This window comes from Mus pahari, chromosome 3 (genome assembly GCF_900095145.1).
Source record: "Mus pahari chromosome 3, PAHARI_EIJ_v1.1, whole genome shotgun sequence".
NCBI lineage: Eukaryota > Metazoa > Chordata > Mammalia > Rodentia > Muridae > Mus > Mus pahari.
The window spans coordinates 108,422,698-108,449,541 of record NC_034592.1 but is presented as its reverse complement, the minus strand read 5'-3'; the positions used below and the strand labels follow the sequence as shown (position 1 = coordinate 108,449,541).

General features: G+C 43.0%; 1 protein-coding gene across 11 annotated transcripts in view; it reads right to left on the bottom strand.

Moving 5' to 3' along the window:
- Slc12a1 (solute carrier family 12 member 1) overlaps positions 1-24,067 on the bottom strand; it is a 78,617-nt gene extending 54,550 nt beyond the window's left edge. The window contains exons 1-11 of one of the 11 annotated variants that reach the window (XM_029536878.1): positions 23,960-24,067; positions 22,277-22,882; positions 17,076-17,207; positions 16,630-16,705; positions 12,129-12,224; positions 11,504-11,599; positions 10,950-11,045; positions 8,279-8,418; positions 7,109-7,219; positions 6,591-6,702; positions 4,102-4,229 (exon numbers count right to left, since the gene is read on the bottom strand). In XM_029536878.1, the coding sequence (XP_029392738.1) occupies positions 4,102-4,229; positions 6,591-6,702; positions 7,109-7,219; positions 8,279-8,418; positions 10,950-11,045; positions 11,504-11,599; positions 12,129-12,224; positions 16,630-16,705; positions 17,076-17,207; positions 22,277-22,684 (1,395 nt within the window). In that variant the 5' untranslated portion in view covers positions 22,685-22,882; positions 23,960-24,067. The remainder of the gene's footprint in view (positions 1-4,101; positions 4,230-6,590; positions 6,703-7,108; positions 7,220-8,278; positions 8,419-10,949; positions 11,046-11,503; positions 11,600-12,128; positions 12,225-16,629; positions 16,706-17,075; positions 17,208-22,276; positions 22,883-23,959) is intronic. The other 10 variants (XM_029536879.1, XM_029536881.1, XM_029536880.1 and 7 more) reach the window with 10 other exon arrangements.
- Between the last annotated feature and the right edge of the window lie 2,777 nt (positions 24,068-26,844).

The window sequence follows — 26,844 nt, the reverse complement described above, 5'->3', positions numbered from 1 at the left end:
GAAACTGTAATCAGCATATATCGTATGAAAAAAATCTATTTTCAATAAAAAGGAAAAGGAGAAATGGAGTTCTATTTTTAATAAACAAATCCAAATGGTAAAAAAAAAATACAAACAAAAACTCAGTGCTCAACTAAGGACAGGCGAACTGCCATCGAAAGGGATGTTGTAGAAGTTCAACAGACCTCTGTTTCCTTGTGAATTGTATGTAGATGCATCAGACACACAAACATATCGGGCATATTGACAATATCTGGGCATATGTGTGTTTTATATTGAGCTTAGGCTTGTCTTTAATTAAAACAAACAAACAAACAAACAAACAAACAAAACCCAACCAACCAAATAAGAAATCTTTTTGGCTGAGTAAAAAAGGATCATCTACTAAATTCTCCAGTCTCTCAAAATTCTTCATTTTACTAGGTAAGGTCAAGCGTAGGCCAGAGTGTGGTCTTTTCTCTTGCTTGTGAATGGATAGACATATATTGAATTGAGTCCACAGGATACTTCATTTACTGCATTATACATGATTTGGAAAAGGGACTGCTAAATTATATCAAACCAACTTCCAGGCGGCATATGAATTATATTTAATTCAGTTTTTATACAAATATTTTCAAGCATGCTTTTCTTATCCAGGGAAGTTACCTGACATTCAGGAGGGGTCAATAAATACTGAATAAAGTACAATTCCAGCAGACAACAGTCTCCTGGAGCAATCAATATAGGCAAATAAAATTTGAGCATTGGTTTTTAAAACTATAATGATCAAATTGATCAAAAACATCACACTTGGTGAATACAGGTGCAGCCTGACCACTGGAGATCATGACTTAACCAAGCAAAACTGCTCCACATGGGTGTAACCAGCTCTGGGCAGCTACTAATCCATGTGCTCCAATTCTACTAGGAGCACCTGCACATTTATACAAGTGCATGTAGCATCTTCCCTCCATCCTATGGTCTCCAGTGCCAACGAGCAGGCATGTGCAACAAAACAACTCCTACGAAGGAGGGGAGGGCAGGGTGGCTGAGATAGACCATACTTAGTCTCCTAATTTACATGGTCTTTTCATTGTATTTTATTGCTCAGGAATGTATTCAGAACTGGATGTGGTTCGGTAAAGTGTTGGCTGTATAAGCATGAGTGTCTGAAAAGCAAAAAGGTGTTGGGGCACGCTGACAATCCCAGCACTGGGGAGGTGAGGCAGGGGGATGGCTGGAGTTGACTGGCCAACCAGTCTAGCCTAGTTAATGGCCCCCAGGTTCCAGTATATCAAGACAAAACCAAGTGTCCATATTGACCTGGAGCCTTCATAAGTGCACTCATGTGCGCGTGCACACACACAAGCAGGCACATGCTCACCACACACAAAAATTTCATGGGATCTGGGTAACGTAAGCAACTTCATTTGAGCATAACTGGATAGGAGGTGGGAGGAAGTCACCTGTTTTAACTTCATTTGCTAAATCCAAGCCTCCTCTTCCTTATGTACTATGTCATAAAATCAATCTAATAAGGTAAAACCAGTGTTAAAGGAACAGGATGGAATAGAATCTGTAATGGCTTATAGTAAAAGACATTCCTTCCATTGTTCCTAGCTCTAACAAAAGCAGAGCTTTTTATCTCTCCCGAATGACCTTAATTCAGGCATGAAGTAAGATGAATTGACTAAGCAACTTGTTTTTAAGGAGTCTAAAGAAAGTACAATATTTTCTAATTTAAAAGCCTGCTGGTAGCTTCTGGAAGCTCCTATCAATGAACTTTCCTAGGTATAGAGAAAACAGGAGTTCATAACTACATTGTATTAAGTGAGGAAAGAAGATGAACCGTTTTGAACAGGTTTCGACTTTTTAGCTTTTGGCATGACATTTCTTCTGCCATCTATGCTCTGCCCAAGAATTTCCCATGACAGTGGGTCACTAGTATACCAAATCTAAATGCCTTAACCCACTCACTCAGTCAGCATCTACTAAGACCATGCTATCTCTGAAGATATGCAATGAATAAACCCAAAGGCAAAGTCCCCGCTCCCCCTGGGTCTGATGCCCCTCAGTGAGCATCTTCCCGGTGGCTCCCTTTGGGTGAAGCTGGTGAGGCCTCCCAGCCTCATCAGGTTTTCTTCAGCTGTCAAGCAAGAGACTCCCTGCTGTCCTCAGGTTTCTCACACCAGACTCTGTTTGCTTCCTCTGCCCAGGATTGCCCTGTTCTTCCCTAGTAATCAGCTTCCAGCCTTTTCCCTCATGTTTCTCCTTGAAGAAACCATTCCTGACCAACTGAACAGCTATTTGTTTGGTATCTTTGTTTTACCAGCTCATTGATTGGACCATGCATGTTTTTCGTTTAACACATATCTCCTGATGACTCTTGCAAATTTATTATAAATATGTTGAGTTAAGATTTGTGTCTTTTCTGATTTAAATGAGGATATAGGTCAGTAGATACTTTGCATCTGTGAAGCCATAAGTTCAATCTTTGGTACACTTGGGAGGAATAATTCTATCCTGGTTAATCTCCATAATTCCCATTTTCTGCAAGTCTTTTAATAACATAACTATCTCTATTTTCATACTGTTTCTTCACTGATCCTGCTTGTCATATTTTCTGAACTATTCTAACCAGTCACTACAATTTTTCTAACAAAAAAGTTTCTATTGTTACATAATTTTCAACTTTTTTAACTTCTATTCATAACATTACTCAAATTTCTTAGTTGGGCATAGCAATAGATACTTTTGATCCTGTTATTTGGGAAGCTGAAGCAGGAAGTTCCAGAGTACAAGCAAAATGGGATACAATGAGTTCCAGGCTAGTCTGCTTCAAAAAACCAAACCAAACTACAATCAGATGACCACCCCCAGAGCTCCCAGGGACTAAACCACCAACCAAAGACTACACATGGTGGGACTCATGGCTCCAGCTGCATATGCAGCAGAGAATGGCCTAGTTGGACATCAATGGGAGAAGAGGCCTTTGGTCCTGTGAAGGCTCTATGCCCCAGTGTAGGGGAATGTGAGGGCCAAGAAGCAGGAGTGGATGGGTTGGTGAGCAGGGGAGGGTGTTTTCAGAGGGGAAACCAGTAAAGGGGATAACATTTGAAATGTAAATAAAGAAAATATCCAATAAAGTAAAAAAATAATATTTCAAAAAAAAAAAAAGATTTGTGTCTTCTTTTGTGTGTGGGTGTGTGAGGTAAAGCCAGTGTTCTTTTTTTTTCCAAAAGAAACACTTCCTGTGTTCTAAGCCTTCTCCTTGTAATATTGGAAGCGCACAGACTTTATTGGGGTACAGAGTTGCTATTCTTTAGAATGTGTTTTGTAGAATCCTTTGAAACTTGGTAAAGACATAGTCAAAATCCAGACCAATGGGATATCAGCAGAAGTGATTCATGCAAGCTGTCCTTTACAATCCCAGTCCTCTGCTTACAAGGTAGAGTGTGAACCAGGAAGTGATTCATCTAGGACCTTGAAGAAGGGGATAAACCTCAAGGCAGAGGTGACACAGGACAGCTCTCTAAGTCCTTGAGATTCCTTTGAAGTGGATTTTCTAAATGTTTTTGGATGGCCTATGATCTCTAACATATATGTGCAAGAAACACAAAATCTGGTTTTGTTTTGGCTGTAGCTAGTAAGTGATCCTCTATAAAAGATGGAAATCACCGTTGTAGCTGACACAATGATCCGAGTAGCACTTGTTGGAGAACACTGTGAACTGAGGTCTAAGTGTAGCTGGTTGTTGCTTGTTTTGTGTTTCTTCAAATGTCCTGATTCTTATCCATTATAAAGGGGAAGGTGTGATTCTCATAATAACTCACTGAACTCTGTTCATTTTATTGGAAAATGAGCTACTGTGAGTATACTGTTTGTGGGTGCCACTGAACAAAGACTTCAGAATTGCACTATATTGTTAGGAGACCATATTTAGAATAACAGGAGAAAGAGGGTGAGAAAGAGCTTGTAAGTAACCAGGACATCATGTAGAAACCCTCATTCTTGCGTCTCCGGGACTTCTCATGTTCTAAGTTGTATCTAGTTGTACAGCTTGTCGTGCTCAAACCACACTCTCACCACCAGAGCTACAAAGCAGAGGAAACTCCATACCTCCAGGTCTCCAGAGATGTTGGCACCAGCAAGAATTCCAGTAGCAGCTGGGAAAAAGATGGCAAAGACTGAGAAGAAGCCTTCCCCCTTTGTGAAGCTTGGCCCAAAGTTTTCTGCAAATATAGATGCTGAAATGGAAGTGAAAAAAAACATCACTGGGTTGGGTTTTCCACATAGGAGAAGCTTATGCCCTTGACTTCTGTATTTCTAAGTGGAAACAGATCCTTAGAATTGCAGCAGAGTCAACTTGAAATTGTTGCTTATCCTCCCCTGAGTACCGAGGTGTCTGTCATTGTAGGTACACATTTAAGTCTTAGACATCTAGACAGAGCTTTGAAAATGTCATTAGAAGCCATGCTTTTTTGTTTCTTGAGTACAAAGAAAATGGAAAAGGGATAAGGAATTCTTGTTTAAGGAAAAATTAGTCTCCTCCAATAGAGTCTCACTGGGCATATGAACCACTCTTAGGAGAGGGTCCATGCAGAGCAGAGGCAGCCAGCACAAAGGAACTCGATGTTATTCTTAAAGACGTTTTGTCTTGTATTGCTTTGTGTGGACTTTTCTTTTTCTTTTGCTTGAATACTATGGGTTTCCAATTTTGTGTTTTAATGTTTTTTGTTTGGTTGGGTTTTGAGGCAGGGTTCCAGTGTGCAGCCTTGGCTGTCTTGGAACTCTGTAGATCAAGCTAGCCTCAGACTCTGAGATCTGCCTGCCTCTGTCTCCTGAGGGCTGGGATTAAAGATGAGTGTCACCACTGCCCCGCTGGATTTGGTTTTGTGTAAATGTGTATGTGTTGCTATAGTTTTCTTGGTTTTTAGTTTTTTTTTATTCTGTTCCTGTTTTCTAAAAAGAGAGAGAGAGAAAGGGCATGGAGTTTTTTGCCTGTGGGGAGATCGAGAGGATTTGGGAGGAGTAGCCATAATCAGAGTGTATTATATGAAATTACATTAAAATACATAAAAATAAATATTGCCACCAAACCCCATAATTTTTGCAGGAGCATGTTAACTCCCTCACAAATATACTGCCCATACTTACCTCCCCCCTCATAGCCACATCCTCAAGTCTATGTATCTTTAAACAATCTGCCTTTCTTGGCCTTCCACGATCTGTAGGGCACAGTGGGAGGGAGGCTGGACAGCAGACTGGCTCCTAGTCTTCTACTCTCTCAGCTTCTCCTTCCAGAGTTCAGACCTTAGGTCCTTCTACCAAATTCTCAGAGAATAGGGCCGGGGTGAGGCACTAACAACGCTGGAGGCTGTCACAAAATTGCTTAGACGAAAAGGAAGCAATCTTGAGAAAAGGCAGAGAGAAGAGAAAGAGGAAGAGGCTGGACAAAGAAAGGAATGCAGGGTGAGAAAAGGAGGAAAGAAAGTTGAAGGCATCAGTAGTTGCAAAGTGGGGGAAAGGTTGAAAAGAAAGGACAGTGAAGCCCGAAGAAATAAAACAAACAAACAAACAAACAAAACAAACAAACAAAAGACAAAACACTGCAGAGAAAAGCAAATAAAAGAACCACATGGCTTTAAAAATGGTGAGGGGTGTCACAGGTACTGGCAACTAAATATATAATGAAGATATGAGCATGTAGATGTAGATGATGTACATGTATATGACATATATGTACGTATACATGTATATGCTGTATACCTCAGCTGTGTGCTCTTGAGTGAGCTAGGGTAGACATTAAGAAAGTAAAAGAAGCAGAATAGGGGAGAGAAACGTCAAATGTGCACGCTGTGGTGAGATCACAAGGAGATACACAAATAATTCACCCATAACCTTTTTTCTAATGTATGTGTTTTACCTTGTATACATGTCTTTATACTGTGTGACTGTCTGATGACTACAGAGGCCAGAAGAGGGTGCTAGATCCCTTAGAATTGGAGTTACAGAGGTTGTGAGCTGCTATGAAAGGCTGAGCAATCTCACCAGTCCCCTAACCCATAATGCTTGAAGGTCTGACAGTGATTCTTGCAGGTTATGTCCAGCGAGGTTGGACGTTACAAGGTCTCCCGGGAACACAAGAGTACTTGATTTAACATTCGTGTTCTGCAATGGTTGATCATTTTTCCTAGCTCCAGGTTTTCTTTCCCTACATGTATGTAGCTTCTATTCTTACTGTTTAACCATCTAGTGACCACCCAATACTCAAGGATTTACAAGAGACGTTCACACCTTCAAGTAAAAAAGATTGACTTTTCAAAATTACTTTTAAATGTTAAATATTTTGCATATTTACTTTAAACTTTCCTCAGGGTGTTGTCATTATTCATTTAGTGGGAAAATCTAAGAACCGAGCAGGATGTGTAGAACCTGTTCAGCTGATGATCAAGAGTCAAGACCCAGCCCAAAAGGGCCTCCTGAATCCAGTTCTAAGCCCTTTCCTGGATCACACTGGAATTCTGATGGCTGCGGATGGGGTGAGAAAGGGAATGATGGGGAGACTAGCGTAGACACATTTACTGAGTGGTGACTGACACACTTACCTTGGTAGTTGAAGAAGCCTCTGGATTTCTTCTCATTGTTGGATGGGATGACAGTTCCAATGAAGAAGTTTGCAATGGCAATGAGAAGAATGACCAGGAGAATCACTTGAGCCTGTGACACCACAGAGAAGGGGACAACTTAGAAGCAACAACCACACCAACTCTTCAAATCTGGACATGCTCATTACACAGATGAAGCTTAATCTATTGCCCTCGTTTCTGCTCAGCGAGTGAGGATGAGACCTGGGGCTGCAGTGTATGGTGCTGCTGTTCTGAACAAGGGTTGCACATGAGGGTGCGTCAGTCTTGCTGGCTGTGTCTCCACAATGGCAGCAAGCGAGGCGAAACAAGGCAGCCTTGACCAGACTTGGTGCTTGGTGTTATGGCGCCTGCTTAGCGTGGACTTAATGTCTTTTGTTGTAATGCGCTGTTCTTTGTGAGGATGGTGTTCCTTTCGTCGTTGTGGTTAACTCAGGGCCTGGCCAGCACTTGTCACAGTGTTACTGAGAGATGCTCACCTTTGCTTCCCACTCCATCCCAGCTACTGAGATTCCTAGAAGAATCACCACGGTGATGGAACCGATTATGCGGATGTCATTGGTTGGATCCACCATCATTGAATCACTCTCCTGGGGGGGGGGGGAATCTGATGATTAGAGATAGCTCTTTGTATTCAGTCTTTCTTATAGCACTCAACAAGAAGAGATACTGTACACAAACACCTGGGGCCACTTAGGATCATAAGAAAGTGAAATATTCACAAGTTTCAGGAGTCAAAAGAATTCTAATTTTATTTTATCTGTGATATAGGCCTTTGATAGGCAAGGCTAGGGGCTAGAGATGTTAGAAATTCCTTCTAGTCACAGCTTTGGAAGCTGTTGCGGCACCCAAAAGTATATATGTATGTCCACACCTTTTGTGCTGTGTTTTAGCAAAATGACTAATTACTTTTATATGCCAAGGGGAATTTTAGAAGAATAAAAATGGGTGGCTTATAATATGAATATCAGAAAATAAGTGTTGTTTAACTCAAGAAGAAAAAACACAGACTCAGTAATGCATCTCCTTAAGAGAGCATACCTTAAGAAATACACAATGAGCTCATTTATTCATGTAATTTCTTCCAGAGAGGTTTGTTTTGTTGTTATGTTTCCCATCAGACCTTTTATTAGCATGAGAGGAAGATGAGGAGTTACCACACTACATGGGCTCACAGAGCTTCTTCCCAGAGCACCTGGGTGGGTGGGACACCTAGCAAAGGAAGTCCTCATTTTGTTCAGTGTCGTTCTCATATTTGAACTTGCTTCACCTTTGGGAACCTTGTGTGTAACAGCAGTGTGGCTGCAGGAGAGAATGCCCACCCCCCTACCCGAAGCTTCGTATTTTACGCATTCTCCGTATCCTTTTTACCTGATCCGTACTGAGCTCTTGTGAAATGCACAAAGCAGTCACATTCGCTCCTCTTTCAGCTTTAGAAAATAAACCTCAGATGATAGGAAACTGGTTTAATGTCTCTCAGATGGTAGGGTGAGAGCTGAACTCAAAGCCAGGTCATCTGAGGTGGGGCCCCTGCCCTAATACTGAACTTTCCTCCTCTTATCTTGACATAAAACTATCCCCTAGGGCCCTGTAGAAGAAAGTTAAGTTGAATTGTTTGGTTTGTGGGTACAAAGAAAGACTTTAATTACCTTGAGAAGATCCACCACAGTCTCCGCGAATCCCACCACATACATAGCGACAGCCACTGCATTGGCAAAAGCAAAAATCAAGCCTATTGACCCACCGAACTCAGGCCCTAAGCTCCGGGAAATCAGGTAGTAGGCTCCGCCTGCGACAAGAGAGCAGTGTGTGTCAGCTGGAGCAGGATGCCACGATCTCAGTCTAAGTGTAATCATTCCAATAAGAATATTATGGAGTCCTAGTAATTTGAGAGTCCTATGTCATCATGAGTATTTGTAGCTAGCTCTGCCTTGCACTCTGTACATAGTCTGCAAGTAAGTGACAATACAGTTCACTCTATGAAAACTTACCAGTAGAATCCTAATTTAATTTTATAAATAATAACAGTAAGCTTTACCCAAATGTGTTGTCTTTTTAAAAAAAAATAAAAAATAAAAAATCACTACAGTATGCAAACTAATAAGGTACCAAATAAAATTTTACATTCAAAGTTTTCAGAAACTGACAGACCAGGGTAGAAAACAAAATGGCAGAACTTGTTTTATTCTGGTGTTGGGGCACAAGCCTGTTATCCCAGCTCTTGGGAGGTGATGGGTAGGGGGTTAGATGGGCAAGATTATCCTCAGCCTTAGTAAATCTGAGGTTAGGCAGAGTTACATAAAACCCTGACCCAGAAGAACAAATTAGTTCATTTTTTTCTCTTCTAACTTCCATCTTATTGCATGAACTTTTCTGATAGCTAGTCAGTAAAGTGAGCATCAGTCTTGGGGTGTGTGTTCTTACTTTTTTGTTTTCTGGTTTTAGCCTAATGAAGCTTGAATTCTCACAATAAGGATGAGAAATGGAAAGGAAACCTGGGGGACTGGGGCCTGGAACCAGTGTTCTTCCTTGAACACTAAAGAATAGCTTTGTCTATGGCCACCCACTCCTGTGACACGAAAACTGAACAGGAGTACCTCATAGGTTGAGCAAGAAACCGGCAAACAGGCTAGATGAGGGACACAAACACCACAGTGACTTCTTAGGCGGAGCTAGTCATGGGGTTTGCAGAGTAAACCTGTGACAAGCAGACTCGGAACAAAACTACCTTTCACAGAGAAGGAACTGTGCTCACTGTGGACAACAGTCCTCAGAGTGGAACATATTATCTGGTAGAGCAAATCCCCATGGGTTTTTAAAAGTCAACTTTGCTCAGCAAACTGGCTGGACAGTTACAAGAGACAAATGGGGGCTTAACAGTTAGGAGCACTTGCCACTCTTGCAGAGGACCCAAGTTCAATTCTCAGCACCCTTGTGGTGGCTCACAGCCATATACTATGCCAATTCCAGTGCATCTGATGCTTTCTTCTGACCAATTCGGGCACCAGGCATACGCACACATGGGTCCAGGCATTATACTCATCCACACAAAAGAAGATACATCTTTTAAAAGTCAGTTAATAAAATATAAGTTGAGAGAAAAGGGGTCTTGTGGGTAGGGTGATGTTTGGAAGGCCCTGAAGTGGTGGTGGGGGGTGTGGCGGTGGTGGTGGGCCAGAGGTGGTACTCATGCCTATAATCTAGGATTTTGGAAGGCTGAGACAAGCAGATTGTCATGGACTGAAGGCCAGTCTGGCCCTGCAGAGTAAGACATTCTCTCATTACACCAAAACCATGCAGAAGAGATGGCTCTGTGGTTGAGAGTGTGTATTGTTTTTATAAAGGACTCAAGGTCCTAGCACCCAGCTTAAGTAACTCACAGCCATCTGTAACTCTAGTCTGTCTTCTGGCCTCTTCTAGTACCTATGCTGATTTGAAAACACCCTCTTCTCCACACACATCACACAGACATACATACCATATACAGACACACCACAGGCACACACAGACACACACCACATATCTATACCACAGATACCTACACACCACCCACAGACACACACAGACACACATAGACACACACCACAGACACACATACATACCACATACAAACACACAAACACACCACATACACCAGACATACACCACATATAACACACACACACACACACACATACATACACAGAATTAAAGACAAAAATAAATCATACAAACCAGAAACATCTACCACCACCATCAAACCCTAAGCAGTGGGGACCTGGATGAAAGACCAAGGCAGGAATCAGTGGAGTCCCCAGGAACATGGTGAGGGTAACTAGAACAGGGACAGATTTCACCTATTTTGTTTTCTACACAGGCCTGCCTGCTCCTGGAAACTTGATGGTAACTCTTTGTTTTGTTTTGTTTGTTTGTTTGTTTGTTTAAATTTCCTTTTTGTTGATGATTCTCAGTAGAAGCAGTGTTTAGGGAGAACCTGAAGGCTGGGTGCAAGAGTGTTGGCTATATGGGAATCACCACCATGAGATGGGATATTGGGGAGCGCCCAGGCTGAGGGGGTCCAGGAGAGAGCCAGTGTAGCTCACCCAGGTACTGAGAACCCAGTGGGATTCCTCACAGGAAGTGGATCAAAGGGGCCCTTTCTCCCAGTCTCTTCATTTTTTAATTGAGAAGAATTTTACCCCGTTATTTAAATTTTGCTTTATTTTGTTTTAAGTCTTGGGGCCTAGTTAGCAACATAAAATCTTCACGTTTTGCTATGAAACAGCTCTAGACAGGATATGCACGCACAGCTTATAATGACAAGTAAGTCAGTCAGCTTACCTCCTCGCACCACTCCGTTTGTGCAAATAGCCGACATAGAAATACCTGTGAGTGTTGTCACAACTACGCTCAGGCCAATGATGATGACTCCCAGACCTGCAAAACCCCCAACAAAGGTGTTTGGCTCCAGCAGGTAGAGAAATCACCGTTACATCAGGAAGTGGCGGTCGCAGAAGGTCAGTCTCCCTGCAGAAACCTGAAACATTCTACCCGGTCCCATTCCACGACAGTGTGGGAGACACCTGAAATGTACTGTACTTTAAAAACTGTAGCCACACGCAGGAGTCCTTTCCTGATAAACGCCAGCAAGAAGTGTCCAGACTGACCTAGAAAAATAAGAGCTCTCCTCAAGGACTCTGCATACCTGGAGCAGGACCTGTCACGTGCCAGGATTCTGTTAGCCATGGCCTGGGTGGACTTGAACTTCACTCACCGAGCTGCTCTCCGAACTCAGCGCCTCTCACTTCCTTGTGCCCATCAGTAAGAAAATATATAGAAAACTTGTGCCTACCCGTAGCATGTGACGCGGATATTAGATATCTTAGAGATTTTACCTCCACGAACAAACCCGTTTGTTGCTATTGCAGAAGTTGACAACCCAGTGATAGAGGTTACCATGGTGGAAAGAAGAATTATAAGAACTCCAAGACCTGTTAGCAATGAAAGACAGAAGATATTACATTTCACTTTTCTTCCTCGGACTACCCACTCCTGCAAGCTCTACTGCCTTTAATTCAACTTTTCAGGTCCGTGCCTTAGGCCCAGTGGGGTTTCTTTGTACAAAGGTAGAGTTGCTGTGCCTGGCATGAAGATCAGGTCCAAGAGGCACTCATTATGATGAAGGGTGGCATCCGAGAGTCAACCCCGTCTAAAGTGCAGCCCTGGAAAGGAAAAGCTGACTTCTCTTGGTGTCCTGGGAGAGAAACTACCCTGGCTGAGAAAGAGAAAACATGACATCTGACCTTCTCTCTTGCCTGAGAGGAACCTGATGGGAGAAAGTTGGGGATTTAACAAAGGTTAAATCCTTCTTCATTTGTCTTGCGCCCCTTTGCCTGGCAGGAGGAAAGGAACCAACTTGCATTACCTTTGACAACACCCCAGAAAGGTCAGTGGTGAGCTATTGGAGCCTGTGTTGCCTTTACCTTACACATGAAGATCTGGCTTACAACTTTTAATTACCTCCTCTGACATATCCGTTTGTGGCGATAGCAGAGGTGGACAAACCTGTGATGGCTGTCACTGTCACGGCTAAGCCGATGATAATCACACCGAGACCTCAGTTGAGAGAGGAAAAATAAGTGCGATTAAATGGTGGAGCAGCTCGTTGGGTCATTTACATAAAAGCAAACAAACCTGTGTAGTCACTGAAAGATCGCCTTTGAATTTAACAAGCTGGCCAAGGGCCCGCCATTCAAGTACTAAGAGATTCAAGATTTGGAATGTGCAGAGCTCTGTTGCCCCCCGAGTGAACAATTTCATTCAGGCAAAATGTAGGATGAACCTGGTCTTTGATGGAGTTCTACACAGCCTCCAGCTGTTAGTGTAAATGAAGGTTATACTAACTCTCCAGGTAAATGGCTTCATTAGCAAACTGTTCATTAGGTTGCTGGGTAAGTCAGACAGAACCAAATTTAGTGATATTCACTTATTTGCTGTGTGATGTCAGAATTTACTTATTTTCTGATACCCAAATGGCAGTCAAATTACAGAGTGGATGTGTGAAGTCCCTGTCATGGTGCACAAAGGGCAGTGCTCATGGAGGTTACTCTGTCAGCGTACCCTCCGCACTCATAAATGCTAGTGTTTATGAAAAGCCTCCTGCATGTTCAGCTGTGGTTGACAGTGTGAGAGATGCAAATACAGTGGGATGAGAAGGCCGCCCTGGAGGACGCTACAGTTCAGAAGGGCAGCTATTATGAGGAGAACCCGATAAAGTCCAGAATTTTTAGTTTCAAGAAACAAACGTGTGTGTGTGGGGGGGGGGGTGTTTAGGCATATAATATGCTAGAATATATCACCATGGAATAAGGATTTGTTTTTTGAGCTATACAGTGAACATAAGCAGAGCAGGCACAAGAAAATCCCTCAGCTTTCCTATGTGCCCAGGTGGGCGCATGCATGTGTGAATGTGTTCCTGCTTCCATTATTTGGAAGGACTGACGGGTGCAGAGATGAGTGCAAATCCTTGTCAGCCTGCAGAAGGTTCCACAGGAATCCAGCAAGCCTTCCTTTTCTTCTAGCAAATCTGCTTATTTTCCTACCCACACTCACTTGTCCACCCTAGAAACACACATCCCCTTCTCATTGTCAAGTGTTCTAACCACTCTTCTGAACCACCACCCTCCATGGAGTCCTCCCATGTGTGTGCATAATACATCAATAAACATGTTTCCTCGTTAACCTGACAGTCTGGCAGTCTAATGCATGAGACCACAGGCAATGAACCCAAGATGGACAGAAGGAAACTTATCCCCTCTCCCCTGTATCAGACTCTCCAAAGAAGCTCATGCAGAATCCAGGGAGATTGTGGGGAGTTCTGCAGCTCTGCCCAGAGTGTTTTTCTCTGCGCTGCTTTCTGCCATCCATAGAGCAGGCCTTCCTACATCACCACACCCCTGCCATAGACCCTTAGAAAGGACTGTAAGAGACAGTCATCCCACGTGTTTTGTGTCCCGGCGACACTGGGAGGAGCATTGCTTCTCTTCTCCTGTGTGGCCTCAGGTGCTGGTGCCGTGAAATGTAAGTTATTCCCAGCCGCTACACATTATTTTGCATTTCAGGTGTTGGAGAATGGATATTTGGCACACTCTAGACACTGTACGGGCCCACAAGCTTGCATCGCATGATGTTCCTCCCAGGTTAACTCCATTAGTTTCCCGTCTTTGTCTCCTGAGCGATCTCTGCTTCACCCTTCTGTGCTGCGTGCATGGCTGTAAATGGCTTGACCACCACTCTCTACCTGAAAACAGTGAGAAGCTTGCTTCACTCACACAATTAAACAAACAAAACAAGCTCCGGGGTGAAAGGTGGCTGAGAGAGCTTCCAGTGTGTTGGGCCCTTGCGTGACCCACCACGGGTGCTGGAGATGCCCATTTAAAATGTCCCCACTTGCTAGGTTCAGAGCTTCGAAAGTGAATCCCAGACTTCTGCAGTCTTCCGTTCCACTCTCAGATAACTCTTGCCCATCCTGCAGCAAGATGAGTAGCTTAGCATGAGCCCATCTCAACTTGTATCTGCCCATTCAGCAAGACTCTTTTAGCTGTATCTTCAAATATTTGATTGGGGGGAGAATTAACTCAGGTTTCCTATGTTTTAGCTGCAAAGTAAAACTTAAAAGAATGTGAGTAACTTGTTCTGGGTCACACACATGTTTCTCACCCAGCTTCCCTGCATAATGGTTAAGTTAACAGGAGATAATACTGCCCCGGAAAGGTGTCCAGCAGAGAGGGACAACTGGACGGCATCAGCAGCTCAGGCTATCACGTGTGTTTAGGAATTGGGCAGCACAGGCTCGGAGTCCCACATGGCTGCCGTGGGCTGTCACTGCTGTCACCAGATTCCACCTGGTGTGTCTCCTGGTTCCAGGCTTGGAAGTGGTTGGTTTTCCCTCCCCCTAAACTATGCCTAAAGCAAGAAGAAAATACTTGTATTTGGTCTTTTTTTTTCTTCTTCTTCTTCAATTTAGAGAAGTAAGCTGAACAGAGTGTTAACTGGACATTCCCCTGGCAAAGTGTGTGTGTGTGTGTGTGTGTGTGTGTGTGTGTCTGTCTGTCTGTCTGTCTGTCTGTCTGTCTGTTTGTATCTCTGTGTATGGCAGGAGCTGCCTTATCAGACTGAGCCTTAACGAGCAGGAAGCACAGTAAGAAGACGCCCTCCCGAGAAGAGTTATCCGAAACTACAGTCTTGAACTCAAAGATGCTGACATTGGGAAAGTGCCAGATGAAGATTTCAAAAGATTTGGCAAAAATGATCCAGGCCCTGAAGGAGGATATAAATTCAATCCAAACCCTAGAAAGGAATATCTGCAACACAGCGGGGAAGTTGGTAAAATGTGGGAGAAAACCACACCACACAAACCCAAATGGGCCCAAATGTTGACTTAACCCAGTTAGCTTTAGGTTTATAACTATGTAAGTTGAAAAGATACTTCGGCTACGCACTAAGTTCTGTTCTGAGACTTAAAAGAGCATGAGAGAGCAACACCAATGACTCTAAACAAAGAAAACCCAATGCACACCGTTAGGTTAGAGTGAACTCTACTGACTTCTATGAGTGATTCAACTACACAAACGAAACAATTTTGTTTAGGTATACTAACGTCTAAAACTGAAGCAAACTGCTTAACAAAGAGAGGATCCTTTGTGCCTTTGTAATAAATGTAAAACGGGGTTGGCTGGGAAGAGTCGAGTAAGATCTGATTAAAGCTCAGATTGTTGCCCAAACATATGGGTGTTAAATACATACATTAGAAAGCATGACTCTTGCCGGTGGCTCTCTGTGCTCACACCTCCACACAAAGAACTGCGTCTTGATGATCTCAATAAGTAACTAAACTGCCCTTAAAAACCTAATTTTGCATGAAGCCCTGGAGCAAAGCCTTGGCAATATCAAGCTGCAGCTTTTCCATGGAACGGCATACACTTATTTTGGACCCCGCGGCTGTAGGCATTCATTTGCTACGCATCATCAAACCAGCAAGCAGCCTTTTTGTCAGGAACATAGCAGCTGCTGAGCAAGTAACATGGAAAAAACTGATGGGGCTGGCTCAGTGCTCCCTGTTAGAGTGGAGCCTTCCTGCTCTAGTTGTCAGCTGGTGGTTCAAAGGGCATGGTGGAGGAGGTGGATAACACCAGGTACTTTTCATACACGGATTAAGATATCTTCTTGAGCAGCATATGAAGGCACAGCTGAGCTTCTGGGTTCTCCATATCAATATTCCCTCCGAGTCTCTCCTCAAAACTCAATCCAAACGGTTTCACATATATAGAACATAACACTGTTGATTATTATGGTAAATTAGGACATTTGAAAAGCATAACTCCTGGAATAATATTACTTTTTTCTATTCAGAAAAAAAAAATTGGTTACCTACATTGTAAGTTATCATTTACAATGTCTGGGGTCATCTCAACTATCATTTTAACATTGGGAATATGCTTTTTATGGCTTGTATGTGGCAGTAACCATTATTTTCTTTGTAAAATGTTCTACAATGCAGCACTTTCTTAATCAGGACACATATGTATTTGTATATACATCTTTACCAGTTTAGCACCAGTCCTTTTGCTTAGTGAAGTTTTGCCAGTCTTTATAAGCAGGATAGTCTGGGGCAAATAAAATGCAAATATCAATATATCCCAATGTGCGGCCATAGTTATTTTAAATGAATGCGCTTTATCCACTTATACGCTTGAAACGCTATAGAAAGCTCAAGCTATTCACCTGACTACCCCCTCACTGGGAAAACTGGAAAATTCCATTCTCACAGGAGTTAGTGCCCCCATGTCTCCTCCCTGACATTGTCAGAGGCAAAAAAAAGAAAAAAAAAAAGAAAAAAAGAAAAGTGCTCAAGTGTAAATGACTTCTGCGACCTTCAGCTTCTGCAGCACTGAAGGCAGACCAAGTTGGTTATTAAGCTTGCAATTTACATAAAAATTATTTAGGAGGGAAAATTGCTCACCAATTCCCGCTTCTCCTACAATCCAGGAGAGGCGAATGAAGAGCATGACTCCCCAGATGTTCAGCATGCATCGCACCTGTGGATCAAAGTGAGAACTGAATGCGATGCGGAACCAAGCCCAACTAACCTTCCTCCTCGTAACTCTGGTGTCCAGGGATGGCTGGTGAACCCTGTGGGATCACCTAGGGGACGGCTCTCAGTGTGACAGAATCCTAGGGCATGCATGGCTCTCAGTGTGACAGAATCCTAGGGCATGCATGGCTCTCAGTGTGAACAGGATCCTAGGGCATGCATGGCACTCAGTGTGAACAGGATCCTAGGGATGGCTCTCAGTGTGAACAGGGTCCTAGGGATGGCTCTCAGTGTGAACAGGATCCTAGGGATGGCTCTCAGTGTGAACAGGATCCTAGGGATGGCTCTCAGTGTAAGTACAGGACTTTGCTCACCAGCACACCTTTCACCCATCCAAACTTCACAACCCCAGACATGTCTTCTTCCTTGTTTTCTGCTTGCTCATCTCCAGGCACCCCATCTCCATTAGCAACCCTGTCAGCTGAACCAGGGGCCACAGTCACATTCTGCATTTTTACAGGAAAACGAAACAAAACAAAACAAAATAAAACAAAACATAGGAGTGGATCAACGAATTATTTCTTAAATCTTTCAAAGCCAAGTCTAAACAATAGCCACAAAACTCTGGGGGTGGGGGAAGCAGTTCAATAACCTCAGCAGATAATTTTGTTGTTATTGTATCTTGCTCTGGGAGTTAGTGGCTGGCTTCCCTTGGTGAGTTCTTTCCAGCCATGGCTAAGGCTGCAGGATGGTAGACAGCTCAGGGGCCATCCAGCCACTAACAACACAAGAGTTGTGGGATTTCAATGAATTTAAAATGCAAAAAGATAAGCAAGACAATGGAGTCAAGGGAGAGAAGCTACAGTGGTGAAAGAGAAAGGTCTCCTGCAAAATCCTTATAGGAAACTTGCAGTGCTGACATTTGAAATGTAAGTGTGTGTTAGCAGCCATGGTCCCTCACTCTGTAGAAGGGGCTGCAATCACAAGGCAGATTTATACTTATTTAGATTATACTTCACTCAGTTGAAATCTATTCAAACTATTACCACTCAAACTTATAGTCAGTATAAAGTGCCAGGAAGGTTTTACAGAAGTATTTTTATACTACCTATTTAAAAGTCAACGTGCATTTTCCATTGGCAGCACATCTTGGTTCAGACTAGCCTCATTTCCTCATTTCCAGTGGACAGTAGCTAGGGGTCATGAATGGGCTACCTCATCAGAGCTTATACAGTATAGTCAGTTTCTTTCTTTCTTTCTTTCTTTCTTTCTTTCTTTCTTTCTTTCTTTCTTTCTTTCTTTCTTTCTTTCTTTCTTTCTTTTTTGTTTTTGTTTTTTTTGTTTTGTTTTGTTTTGTTTTGTTTTTCGAGACAGGGTTACTCTGTATAGCCCTGGCTGTCCTGGAACTGACTCTGTAGACCAGGCTGGCCTCGAACTCAGAAATCCACCTGCCTCTGCCTCCCAAGTGCTGGGATCAAAGGCGTGCGCCACTACCGCCCGGCTACAGTCAGTTTCTGATGAAAGGTACTTTCCCCACATCTGTTTTTCAGGCTCGTGAGGTGGCTCAGCAGGTAAGAACACTGACTGCTCTCCCTAAGGTCCTGAGTTCAAATCCCAGCAATCACATGGTGGCTCACAATCACCCTAATGAGATCTGACACCCTATTCTGATGTGTCTAAAGTCAGCTACAGTGTACTTATGTATAATAATAAGTAATAATAATAATCTTTGGGCCAGAGCGAGCAGGGACTGAGCGAGAGGAGTTGACTGGAGCGAGCAGGGCCAACTGGAGTCACTTGGACTTCAGAAAACCAAGAGAACATTATCTGAGTGCAGGGCAGAGAAATGACCACAGAGAGAAGTCAGTACAGCAATGAGTTTCTAAATTATTCAAAAGCAGAATCAATGTAGGACCGACAACTCTTTTCATAGATATATGAAACTTGCTAGTGTTTTGAAGTTTTAAGTATATTTATGTCAAGGCCAGTGACCTTGAATTTTTATGACTGTATTTCCTTTTGTGACTAATGTTTAATAGTAAATTTATAAAACCCAATGCCATTTTCTTGGCTGACTGTAATACATGGGAGCAGAAAGGTTCTGTACCTTAGAAACTACACATGGAATCTAATTTTTCATGAAATTAATCCAGGGCATGACCTACAGCAATCTATTCTTGCTTTCTTAGAAAGTAGAAATGAGAACACAGCCAAGATATATATATATATATATATATATATATATATATATATATATATATATATATAAATAACCTGGAAGTCGTTTAAGGCAGAATCACCTATTTTGTGGTAAAGCAAATCTTTGTTTTACTTTTTGATAAATGCTTCCTTTGTATACCAGAACAATAGCACACTAAATGTTTCATCCAAATATTGAATGCGACTTGAGTGGAGGCTTGTGGGGACCTGAAGGTTGCTAAGCTCTGCCTAGGGGGTTCACCGACATCTGGATGCTCTTAATGTCTTGCGGATGGAAAGTTCTGGGATTGCATCCTTCATGTTTTTTTTCTTTCTTTACAATTTGAACTAATTTGCTGATTTGCCCTCCATAAACGATGACCCTTAATCCCTCATAGATGCATGTTTAATTCTATGGAATGATCACCCATTCACCGGGATTTCTATTTGTGTATTACAGATTCAGGGAAGAGAAAATAAAGGAGCATTTAAAGAGAAAGGAAGACTAGCTGATACAAGATTTTCTCTCCCAATTAAAAAAAAAAAAAAGCAATACACAGCTTCAATTGCATGCAATGTAAATCTAAATAAAAATAAATAAAAACCTAAGGGGAATGGAAAGCAGAGCTCTTTTTATGAAGTAAAACTGCAAACTTCATTCTTATCAGACGCCAGGTAATCACTGCGCATGCTTTATATGGGGAGACTGTCAAGGTCTAGCCTATGGAGAAAATTGCAGAGCGCAAAACAGTGTCAATGCCTTAATCATATGTTGTCCATTCCAAACGTGTGAAGGCATCTCCAACAGCTTCAGTGTGCCACGCACGCCAAAGGCACCTCCGACGGGCACACTGACAAAACTCTTGCTTCTGAAATGACTCCCCCAGTGGAAAGATCTCCACCAACTAGGGGTTTAAAACTTACAGATAAGCTATGCTTCTCTCTAGAGTGTTGTGCCTTCCGCTCAACTCTAACCCCTTTCCTTAATGGTGCTGGGGACTGAACCTATAGTATTACACGTTCTGAGCAAGCACGGCATCACTAAGTCTTTCAATCGTTTGCTTTGTTTTAAATTTGAGCTTTAATTCTGAGACAAGGTCTTTCCTGGCACCCCTAGCTGATCCTAATCTGTCTGTAACCCAGGCAGGCCCTGAAGTTTTACTTCTTTGGCTTCATTTACCCATTAGGACAACCCCAGTCATAATTTTCTGACCTGGAAATCATGACCTGAACAACCAGGCCCTGCTTCCGGTTTCTTCTTAATGAAGACGAAAGTGTTATTTTTCTTTGTTGTAAATTGTGGAAATGGTTGAATGAGTATTTAAATTTTTTTTTATTACTTTCAATGAAGGGGACAGCTTTACAAGTTAAGTGTAGTGTACAGGACTTGGTGGGATAGAATTTCACGATTTTTTCTGGACATGTTTGGTTCTTTTTACTTCCTCAGATAATTGGAAGCTCCTTGTGAATATTTAACTTCTCTTTCTGCCCCTTCCAGAACTTAGTCATCACGTCATGCGCCCTCCCCCCACCCACTGTTTCATTCCTGTCCTCTCTTCCTGTCTCTCCCAGTCTCCTTTCCTTCTCTTCATTTAGAGAAAGAACCTAACAAGCAGTTTGTCTGAAGTTTCACATTATCTTCCCCCTCCCCACAAAAAAACCCTCCATGGAAGCTGATACCGAATAGCCATGATGCTATTTTTTTCTTTTGATTAAAGCACCAGATATCTCAGACAAAGCCTAAGGTTTGCACCTTGCCACCAATGCAGCACACTGGACAGATGAGGAAGTTTGTGTGTGAGGGTATAAACAAGGAAGGTTTGTGGGTGAGGGTATGAGTGGGCTGAGAGCACAGACTCTTCCTCTAGTAGAGAGCTGGGCCCCTTGCAGCTCAGAGAGTAAAATTTAGAGATATTTTTCCTCGGGAAAGAAGGTGAGGAGAAACTAAAGGAAGAGCCCGCGCCTTTACCAGGATCATTCCTGAGAGAACCTGTCCTGGGCCCAGCTCGGGGCGACAGGAGACTGTTTAATTTTGTTTTGCCACCCCCCCCCACCCCCACTCTCTAAGACCAAGCTTCTCTGTGTAACCCTGACTGTCCAGGAACTCACTCTGTAGACTGGGCTTACCTCAGAGATCCCCCAGCCTCTCCGGAGTGCTGGGATTAAAGGTCTGGGCAACCACAGCCTGCTTTTTATTTTTTATTTTTTAAACTTTTAAGAACTAGAATGGATAAATGAATAAATGAGTGCTTATGAAATGAACCGTGCATTCTTCATTCTCCTAAAAGCTCAGCTGTAAGTAAATACACACTTGAAACTATTATTCAATTATCTTTCCAGAGAGCAACCATGTTCCACAAAGTGATACCCAGGGCTGGGGAGATGGCTCAGTGGGTAAAGCATTTGCTGGTAGGTGTGAGGGCCAGAGTTTGCATCTCCTGTTCTCACACAAAGAGGCTGATAATGGTGTCCCACCTGTGCTTTCAGTACTGAGGGTATGGAGATAGGAGGTCTCCAGGGAAAGCTGGCTAGCTCCACTAACCGAATTGGCAAGCTTGGGGTTCAAGTGAGAAAGCCTGCCTCAATGCATAAGGTGAAGGAACTAAGGAATCTGCCCAGCATCAGCCTCCACACGCACATGCAAATAGGCACACATGCACAGCACCACACGCAGAGACATACATAAAAGAATGTTATTCATTACGAGCTGTCAGAAAGGCTGGATCTGTCGACGTGTATTTCTGAGGAAGTCGCAGAAGAAATCTAAGCTTCTAAATAATGAGGTATAGATTAGAGTCTTTCAGAGACTTTGGAACTCCTTTACATTCTTTAAACAGGAAGTTTGGCCACTTCTGTGCTTCTGGGCTAAAATTTAGAAGAGCCAGGAGCCTCAGGCAAAGGTGTGAAGAGGAGGGAGGGACCCAAGGGCTGAATCTTATGCAATTCTAATCTTTCTTTTAAAAATAGAAAAACTAGTCATAACTCTGCCTCGGATTCTAGAGTAGCTGTGACTTAAGGCCGCAACGTGGCTGGACCACAGGCTGGCCCCCACAATATGAACTATGAAAGCGCAGTGGTTTGTTTAACACTAAACTGGAAACAGCGTAGGATTCAGTGTGGCACAGTCAGCTCAGAGGGACTTGAGTATCCTTACTGCAAACACCATAGGATACATTGCCCAACTTCCCGAGTTCAGTCTGCACTTCGTTACCAAGTCAGCAAACATTTGCAAAACGGCCCGTACAGTTTCTGTTTCCTGGGAACCAGTGACAGCCGCGCGTAAGGAGGCTAATGGTGTGCACCAGCTCTCTTCGTTTGTCCACCGCTTGTGCAGTGTTTTTTAACCCTCTAGGGAACAGCACGGATGGATGCTTACCTTAGCCAGCTGCTCGTGGATCTCCAGCAGGCTGGGCCGGTTGACCTTGGGCCCGCTCACGCTGCCTGTGTTGCGGTAGTACTCAATCTTGGGGACGGCGTCCATGGTGTTGTGGCCAAAGGTTTGTAGGTAGTATGTGTTCGTGTGAGAGTCGTAGGCGTGAAACGTGGTGTCTGTTTTAGCAGTCTCTCCAGTTGGGAGAAAATTGTCATAGCACTCCTGATTCCCAGGCCTAAAGCTGATTCTCAGTCTGTTTGGGGCTTCGTCCCCGAAAGAGGTCTCTTCATAATGTGGGGGGTCTGCACTGTCACTCACGGCTGCAGCACTGCCATGGCCCTCGTTTATGACATGGACCTGAAAGCGACTAGCGCTACTGGGCACCGAGTTGGAAGGGATGTTGACCGACATCTTCCAAAATCTACTTTGAAACTACCTATTTTACAGTGGTTGTTGTTTTAGTCCACGTATTTCTGCCTTAAAATAGACAATAGCGTGGTTACAATAGGGAGCGCTTGGCTTCGGTTCTAGATGACCCGATCACTAGATCCCTGATGTATTGTTGATGTGTGGTCTCCCATGTAATCTTCAGAATGCTCCTCAAGGCTGCTATTAAGAAAGAAACTTATATTTGTTCCAGGCTTGAGCTACAAGATGTGTGATTTTAAGTTTGTTTCACTAAAAATGTCTCATCCTCGAACCCTTGCTTACTTGAGCAAGCAAACTCTGTCTAATAGCACGGGACTGGGTTCTGCACACGGAAATTCCAGGGAAGTCACTAGCATGCGACTGTTGGTCACGTTTGCTTGAAAGTCGCTGGGACATTTAGAAAGCATGTTAGTAGTCAGGGACAGTAAGAGAGTTCACAGAGAGTCTAAATGCCAGCATTGCAAAGCATTTTACATCAATAGCATTATCCTCCACTGCCTGATACACAAAAACTTTGAAAAGTATATTTTGCTAGTTCTTAAAAAAAAAATCTACACATCATCAATGTTAACTTTGACCCAGAAAAACTTTCACCTGTGTAACATGTAAAAAGTTATATTTTAGAATATGAAATTAAAACAAACACCAAAAAACAAAAACTAAGTCTCTTAAGATGACGTTCTGTGAATTTAAAAAATTTTTAGTAGCCTCTGAAACATTTCATTTGCTCACACATTTGTGCTTTTTCATAAATGCTATTATGGAAACCTTAAAAAAAATGAGTGTTTGGGATACGAAATAAGCCACAGCTCTCAGTAAATGCTTATGTTCTGCTGGCTCCTCTTAATGCAATGTTTCATGAGTTCAATAAACCACCCGATAATTTTCACAATTCTACAGTAATCGCCAACCTTAAATACTGTCTTTGGAGTAATATTTCTTTGTAAATACCTTACAATTTGATATTTTTTTCCCAAAGAAAACTAGAAAACGAGAACAATATTACCACGAGCTCGGCTCTTGCGCAGTCATTTAAGGCATTTCTTTGGATAAAACAAACAAACAAACAAACACACACACACACCTAATTTAAACTCTTAACTAATCTTTCCTGGTGAAGTTATCAGTGCAGCCCACATCTCTTAGCATTTTAGAACATTTAACTTCTCACAGTCCCTGGCGCCTTCAGCCCAGCCCTCAGGCTCTGTGTTTCCCCATGACATGAAGTTGAGGCTTCTGCCGGGCCCAGACACTTACCGCCCCATCCAGCAGCCTTCTTCGGAGCACGAGTAACCCACATTAGTGTCGCACAGGCATATATGGGGCCTCAGAGTTCAGGCTACAACCTCAGGCTTCTGCTCATTGGTTAAAAACTTTCTTGAAAGAGATGACTTTTCAGTCATTGGCCTGGAATAGTGGGAAAAGGCCCACTAGTCATTAGGCCTGAGGAACCAACCGTAAGTACCACATCAACTAGTAACTAGTAGTAAATCATTAATCCTTTTAGGCAGTAAACAAAATAAAGTTTCTTTAATTCACAGATTGCACAACAACAAATCCTTCAAAAAATATTGCTTCAGTTGTTTGGGGCTAGATAAATTTAGTTCTATGGTCTGCCGTTCTGTCTCTGTCTTTGTCTCTATTTCTGTCTCTGTCTCTGTCTCCATTTCTGTTCTCTCTCTCTCTCTCTCTCTCTCTCTCTCTCTCTCTCTCTCTCTTTCTCTCTCTCTCTCAATAAGAATTGAACCCAGGGCCTCACACATTCGAAGTAAGCACTCTACCACTGAGCTCCCCTACCCCATCTCTAACTGTCTCACCTTGCTAATTGCCTGTGCTGGCCTGAGCTCACTCTGTACTCTTGGATCCTCACATCCTCCTGACCTCAGCCTCCCAAGAAGCTGGAAGCAGCCTCTGCCACCAGGCCTAGCTCATCACCTTATTTTTAATGAGACCCAGTGACCTCGTATTGCTCAGCATAGGAACAGAAATACCAAGAGATGGTCTCAGGATCTTGTGACTAGGGAATTTTACCTGAAATTATTTGACCTTACTTACCTTGCCTCTTCTCTGCATAGGAAGTGAACAGATTGAGGGTAGAATTAGTGAAGTATTAAAAAGATTTCTGCTGAGTGTGAAAACCACTTTAAGCTGCTCAAGTCAAACCGGGCACACTTCCCAGTGGTACTACTAAATGGCCTTTCTGTCTCCTTGCGGAGGAACCATTTTTATCACATCTAGTTTCTGAGTTTTGCTCAGAAGATGGTTCGGCTCCAACCTGTGAGCTGGTGATTAAGACGGCACACGCAGTTCCTCTGTGCAGGCTCTGTCATTGGTTTTCAATCAGGATGATTGAATGAGTCCTCTTTGGGTCTAATAAGAAGCTATTCAAGTGATTTCCAGTTGCCCGGCTGGCTCTGCTGTGGTGTGACGTAGTGATTAAGTGTGAGCTGTGAGTGAAGAGTTCTCCATTTCAATTCTGGCCCTGCCACTTCCTGTCTGGGGGAATTCTGGAGCCTCGTTCACTGGGTAGGCTTTAATGACCTCGTAGGCAAACAATATGCAGACAATAACAGCATGTGCCTTGCTAGGTTACCCGTGAGGCTTACACGAGCTAATTTATGTCTGTTTCTAAATAGCACCAGTTTGAACGCAGTGCTTGCTTGTACTATTTTAGCAGTATTTATTATCTAGTCGTAACTTTGTTCTTAACTCATACTCATGATTCTGAGACCAACCGTTAAAGACGTGGATAGGGAATCACACCTATTAAAATGAAGGGAAAGGTAAATTGGTGACCAAACACAGGATTGTACAAAGGGACATACAGATGCCGAAGGAAAATCCAGTTGCTGCTCTTAGTCAGCTGAGTGCCTTGGTACTAAACCGAGCTAATTTTATAAGGTTCTGTCAGAAGTAGAATTATAAGGAGACAGCTGCAACCCAGGGTTTACATTCAAATGTCAGGACTGGCAGCAAGAGCCTTTACCCACTGAGGAATCTTGTTAGCCCATATCTTCTCATGGAGACCACTTTAATTGAATAAATTTATTTCTTCAATAAGGGGTTACAACTCTCACTTAGGAGAAGGGCATTTTGTACAGGAGGTCGGGTGTCAGATTCAGGTAGGGGGTGCCGGGATACTTAATAGATCAATAGACTGCCGCGTTGAGGCTGCGACCCAAGACACATTCTGTTGCCTGTCCCAGGATGATTGGCACCATCCATCGCTCACCTGCCTTCAGGAATTCCTTCTTCATTCTTCAGCCCTTTTCCTCCCTCAGAGGCTGGGAGCGCCTCTAGAGTCAGTCTCTTTTTCTTGCTGCATGCCTGGCTGACCTCAGTGAGTATGAATTAGTTTCAGTCTCAGTCTTCCATCAAGCAGACATTTTCATTTGAGGCTCTTATCTCTAACGGGGAAATGGTAGCCTCTGTTGTTCACTAAAGGGTTTCAGACCTTCTAGAGTGGCTGGGAGATAGTCAGGGGATATGGATGAGGTGACATCATTTAGGAAGTCAACCTTGGATGGTGAGCTTAAGTTGAGCCTTTGAGGCAGGGGGGTAAGGAAACTATCTGAAGGTACAGGTGCCATCTTTCTTCCTGTTCTCCCTAACAGGCTCCTGTATGTGGCAATAGGGGCTGATCTGGATATGATACTGGCCATCTATTCTTAGAGGCATTAACGTTTCTTGAAGTTTCCATATTATATCTCAACTATAATCAACTCTTTATAGTTACACTTCTCACTCTGGAAACACAGATGGTGACCATTGTCCTACCCCCCCAGCTCCCAAGAGTAAGATGCACACATGAAAAATAAAAGCCATGGATCAAGTACTTCCTGTCAGTGTGATGCTGGGAGTGGGAGTTTATTGGGAGTTGATGACCTGAAGTGGTACATTCCTTATGATCGTCTCTCGCCTCTCTCTCTCTCTCTCTCTCTCTCTCTCTCTCTCTTCTTTCTTTCTTTCTTTCTTTCTTTCTTTCTTTCTTTTCTTCGTTTTGAAATAAAAATCTGATCTTGTCTTGATCTTGAAAGTCTTAGTGAGTGTTGTCCCTGGGGCAAATGGAACCTCTGTAAGTTGGACACGAATCTTGGGGGTGGGGGGTGCACTACAGAAACCTGTGTCACAAAGATGATGCC